Source organism: Labrus bergylta, chromosome 19 (genome assembly GCF_963930695.1).
Source record: "Labrus bergylta chromosome 19, fLabBer1.1, whole genome shotgun sequence".
Lineage (NCBI taxonomy): Eukaryota > Metazoa > Chordata > Actinopteri > Labriformes > Labridae > Labrus > Labrus bergylta.
Window position 1 is genome coordinate 124,364 of NC_089213.1, and position 5,156 is coordinate 129,519.

At 37.0% G+C, this 5,156-nt stretch overlaps 1 protein-coding gene across 2 annotated transcripts; it reads right to left on the reverse strand.

Annotated features, from left to right (window-relative positions):
* Window positions 1–4,221, reverse strand: LOC110001273 (uncharacterized). Of its 2 annotated transcripts, none has more exons than XM_020656738.3 (8): window positions 4,018–4,221; window positions 3,693–3,772; window positions 2,088–2,181; window positions 1,527–1,672; window positions 1,020–1,084; window positions 387–548; window positions 196–300; window positions 1–101 (listed from the first exon to the last, which is right to left on the reverse strand). In XM_020656738.3, the coding sequence occupies exons 2-8, from the start codon at window positions 3,737–3,739 to the stop codon at window positions 73–75; spliced, it is 648 nt and encodes a 215-aa protein (XP_020512394.1). In that variant the 5' UTR covers window positions 3,740–3,772; window positions 4,018–4,221; the 3' UTR covers window positions 1–72. The 2 variants fall into 2 exon arrangements, with proteins under 2 accessions (XP_020512394.1, XP_065804537.1); XM_065948465.1 differs by having other exon boundaries at window positions 2,088–2,184.
* Between the last annotated feature and the right edge of the window lie 935 nt (window positions 4,222–5,156).

A 5,156-nucleotide genomic window follows, 5' to 3' on the forward strand; every position in this document is an offset into this window, starting at 1 on the left:
TAATGTTTTAAGACACTTTCTTTACTTCCAACACTTCAGTTTAGTTCAGCTGAAGATGGGCTTCTATTGTCTTCATTTTTCTTTTCCTTTAATACACAACGCTGTAAAGAGAAAGACAGTAAAGTAATTTAGTTATGTCTGAAATCACAGATCTCAATTTCATTATTTAATTGGACAAGTTTGAAGGTTACTCACTATTCTCTGGGTCATAGAGGAAGTCTGGTTCTCCTGTAAAACCAAGACACTTGGCTGTCTTCATGGTACGTACCAGTTCATAGTGCTTGACGTGGTTTTCTCTAGCTGGGGCCATAACAAAATGAAAATAAAATTAATATGAAAAATGTTTTGGATATAGAAGGAGGTATTTGCTCTTTTGGTTTTCCTACCCATCAGGTAAAAAGCTCGATAGCCTTTGACCTCATGAATGGTTGTGGGATTGGTGATGTTCATAATTGGAAGTAAATTATTGTTGTTTCTGCTGTTGACAGTATACAGCAGACATCCCTCACAGGTTGGAAGAGAGTGATATGTGCAGCTGAAGTTTGTCTCTGAAAAGAAAAACAGTTAAATAAAAAACACAATTACAGCACCATTATCTGAGGCATCCACTGTTGAGTTGGCTCCTAGACTAAAATGAAGGTGGATAATAGTCAGAGTTTAAAATTTACAGTATTATATGAAAGGCAAAAAGCCCTCATACCTATACATTTTCCAAACAAACGGGCCGAAGTTGTGTTCGATGTTGTGAAATGGTCTAACTTTTGTTAGGAATTTGGAAGAAAGGACGGGGTATGGGTTGGTTTTGGCAATTAAATCCCTTACATAATAGCTTCTTTCTGTTACCTAAGATAACGACTATGACAATAGGAGTTGGTCACTCAACTATAAAGTAAATACTGGTCAAAATCAGCTGTTTCACTTATTAATCAGTTGTACTTTTGTTTGGATAAACCCAGACTCATTGACGCCCAGAACGAACACTGACAAGCTAAAGTATCATATCTAATCAGGTGACTTACTGTCAGTTATTGCAGTGTTCATATGAAGAGTTACAGGGGATGATCCGTACTTGCAATATGTAGGGCTGTGAAAAAATAAAGGATAAAAGGGAAGTTCATGTCTTTTGGAGGTTGAAGAACAAGTTGGAAAAACCCTGTTTAGGACTGGAACATTCACACAATAGTGTAACAAAGGTGGTTCATTCTATAAACTAACACTACAAGAGATTGATGCAAGACGTTTTCACATTTGAGCTGCTGAAATTCTGCAGGATAGCACCAATTCATAACAAGTGTCATCTCAAGACACTTTACAAAAAGCTGGTTAAGAGACCTTACTCTTTGTTACTTAATATTACAAAAGAACATGTAAAAAGACAATACTCAAAGTGGAGAAGAACATAATGGAGAACAAGAAACATAAAGCAGCAGTTAAATTACGTGCAAAGAGATCGTAGCGGTCTCGTGCATACAGCTTATGCACCGGCACTGGTCACAGTATATAAACGTTGCACTGCTTATACTCACTGCCTGATCCCAATATCCTCAACAAGTTCCTTGGGTTGTCCCGGTGTCTCACGGAAATGAATCCACTGGCTCTTTGCTGATCTGAACAATACTTTAAATGGTTCACTATCAATCCAACCCATGATGAAGATCCACTTTCCATAACTCTGCAGACAAACAAGAAGTCAGTGAAGTAGAAATAAATATCTTTATTAAAAGTAAGCAAAGCTGAACAGACAATCTGTTATTCAGTGTTTATTGGCACCAATTGAATAAAGGTGTAGCACTGGGTACCAAAAGTCTTTGATCATATTGTTCATATCAATCAACATTTATGCTGAGTATGGTCACATTGGAAATAAGTAACCATATTTTTAAGTGACTTAAGGGGAAGGTTGTTAACCTTTTAAGATTTTGCAGTGAATTTGTCTTTAAGTGTTAAGTTGTTGCTGATCCTTATCCTAAAGAAAAGGAGGAAGAAACTGAATCAAGATTTAAAGATCTGTGATTTAAAGGTCTGTGTACTACTACATTAATACTAATGCTCACCTAAAGATCCATTAAGAAGCAGAGGAGTCTTACCGGTTCAAAAGTAGGAAGAGGTGTGACCAGAGGCCTGCATTCTTCAACTGACTGAGCTGAGCTGCTCATGAAAAACCCAACCACCAGGAAAAGACTGCTGAACCACAGATTCATGATGATACAGATGGTTAGCTTCAGAGTATCGCTCAATGAAAACACAAGTAGGAAGCTTTTCTCCAAGCTGAATAACTGGCCCTCACAGAGCCATCATCCAGTTTTTATAGAAGCTGCTCAAGGCACAGTTCCAAGTGGTCTAGGTTTTTCAACTATGTGTACACAAAGAGGTAATCTGTTGGTTTTTTTGGGGGGGTGGGGGTGGGGGGTGGGGGGGGGGGGTGACAGTTTACTTCACCTGTGTCTCTCTTTGGAAAAAATAGAATCCAGGGTGTGCTGTGTTTGCTTTTCTGAGAACTTTTTGTGCAAGAAATATTTACAGATTGCTGCTCAGGATACACAAATACACTGAGTATTCAGTTCATTACATGACTGCCTCAATTCACCTCCTATTTTGTGATCTCCATTATACTGTATGCACAGATGTAACGCTAAAGTGATCACATTAAAACATACCCTTGAATCCACGCTACTGTGATTGACTGAATAGGAAGTAGACATCTGATTGGCTACAGACATTTCCCTGCTGAAAAAAAAATGCATTTGTGAATCTAACCACAGCAGGGGAGTCTCAAAAGCTTCACACACAAATGCAGTGAGGTTCACAAATGACAAACAGTTTGTATATAAATGTAACAAGATACTAATGTGTTTTTTAAATACATGTGTATTATATATTTGTGTGTGCAATGAAATACATTTGTGAATCTTTTTTTACATTTGTAGTTCAGTTTTACATTTATATAGAATTAAATATATTTGTGTGTGCATTGAAATACATTTGTGAATCCTTCCGTGTGCATTCATGAACACTGAGACTGATCTAACTCCATAGAGACAGGGGTTGATGAGGAGGGGACATATATAGGTCTGTGGACCAAATGGAAGAAATGTAAGGTGAAGAACTTGAAAAAAAACATGACAAAAATAGAAACTCAACAAAAGCTTTATGTTAATTGAAAAAGTCTGTCTTCAGTCTTCATTCGAAAATTTACAAATCTAATCTCAGTCATTAGAGTGTTCTTATAACAGAGTGACTATTAGAATGTTTTAGTTAAAAATATATATTCAAATTATATATTTCTCTTATCACACTGATAACACTTTGTACTTGTGGCCTGTTGGTCCCATGTACAATGTACTGGCAGCATTTTAGTAGGAAGAAATACATGAAGGTTTTGACTCCATGTTTTTTTGCTAGCAAACATCTAGCAAAAATAGCTGACTGGTTTACAGTTAAAGGCGGCTTGTGTTTATTTTACATCAAACACCCATTGACAAGATAATGAATCATACGTGCCATACTTGAAAATCTCCATGGTTAGGCTTAGCAGTTAATCAGGGTGAAGTGACTAGGAATTAGGTGAATCTGGATCCCTTATTTCATAATAAAAGTTGACTACATTTAGCAGAAGTGTTTTAGAGTGTTTTTTCTTTTTTCTTTGGTTATTTTAATTATTGTTTGATGATGTGGCACTGTTGTATACTCACAGCCTGATCCCCACATCCACAATCATATGATGGGGCCTCGTAACCATGGACAGAAGTTAACACACAGGCTCATGGTTGACCTGAAACAAGGCATCATGTATTGCATTATCAGAGTATTCAGAAATTAATTTCCACCTTCCTTACATCGGTAGATGATCAAAAAAGCAGAGAAGTAGATACCCAGCATGCAAAATCAGGTGTAGTACTGGGTAGCATAACAGGTAAATACTGTAATCTTTTCAGCAAAGTTTTTGATCAGATTCTTTGTCAACCCTATCACACTAGCTAATCCAATAACCCAGGCGAGCAGTAAAAGAGGGCTTACCGGTTCGAAAGTTGAAAAGGGTTTGACCAGGGGTTTGCATTCTTCAGTTGTCAGAGCCGAGCTGCTAAGAAACAACCTCACCAACGGAAAAAGACTGCTGAACCAAAGGTTCATGATGCTATGGATAATGTTTTTCAGAATATAAGTTGAAACAACCACCAGACATGAAGGTTTGCTCAGGGAAAGCTAAATGACTGAGCCTCACAGAGCCACTGAGCCTTTATCTAAGCTGCTCATGGCATCGTTCCAAGTCTTCTGGGGTTTGACATGAAGGATTTTTCATCAACAGCTTTTACTTTTGAGTCCACAAGTTGAAAAGCAATATTTCCCTCCTCCCACCTTCGTGATATCACAACAATGAGGACTGTTGATCTTGAAAATGTGGAGTCACAGCTAGGGTTTAACAAAAGAGGTTTTCATCCAAGAGTTGTACACCTTGACATGAAGATAAAAACAGTCTATGGTTACTTTTGTAAAGACAAACATATCTACAAACATTACTTTAGTTAAAGTACAATGAAAAATAACAACAATTTGATGGTAAAGGCTTACAATCATTACTCACTACTTGTGTTACCTTTATAGCAAAGAGGTTAAACAGTTTTGAAATCACACATTTAGTCACCGTTTGGCCTTTTTGACAAATTAGTTACAATCTGTTTTGCTGTCAACAACTTAATTTATCATGGTTCTTATGTTTTCTTTAAAAATATGATTTTTACCAGAAATTATGATTGGGGAACAATCTCTAGGATGAAACAAATGCAACACAAAATTAGCCTACAAATTCAGTGGTTTTGTTTGTGTTTTTGCCCACAGTTGATTAAGTAATTCTTCACTTTAACCTTCTCTCTGCAGGTTAAAAGGAGATTTCAGGTTGTCATGTGTTTGGAGGTTTTCTCCACAACACATGATTTGTTTTTGCATCAAACATTTACAGGTTTGTTGGTTTGTCTGCGTTTGCCCATGATGGACAAACACTCAGAATATACAGTTCATCAAAGGACAGTCTACAATGGCTTGAATATGGATACCAGTGGTTATTGAAGGCCCACGTCTTGCCTGCTGCCAGCTCTCAATTAAAGTAAGAAGTAGTTTGTGTCATATTTTAGAATATTAACAAGTATGTGATTTGTATT

Coding starts and splice junctions, on each gene's coding strand:
- LOC110001273 (XM_065948465.1), bottom strand. CDS start 3,739: ATGGTTACGAGGCCCCATCATATGATTGTGGATGTGGGGATCAGGCT. Junction 1,085..1,526: donor GAGGATATTGGGATCAGGCA/GTGAGTATAAGC, acceptor ATTTTTTCACAG/CCCTACATATTGCAAGTACG. Junction 301..386: donor TCGAGCTTTTTACCTGATGG/GTAGGAAAACCA, acceptor TTATGGCCCCAG/CTAGAGAAAACCACGTCAAG.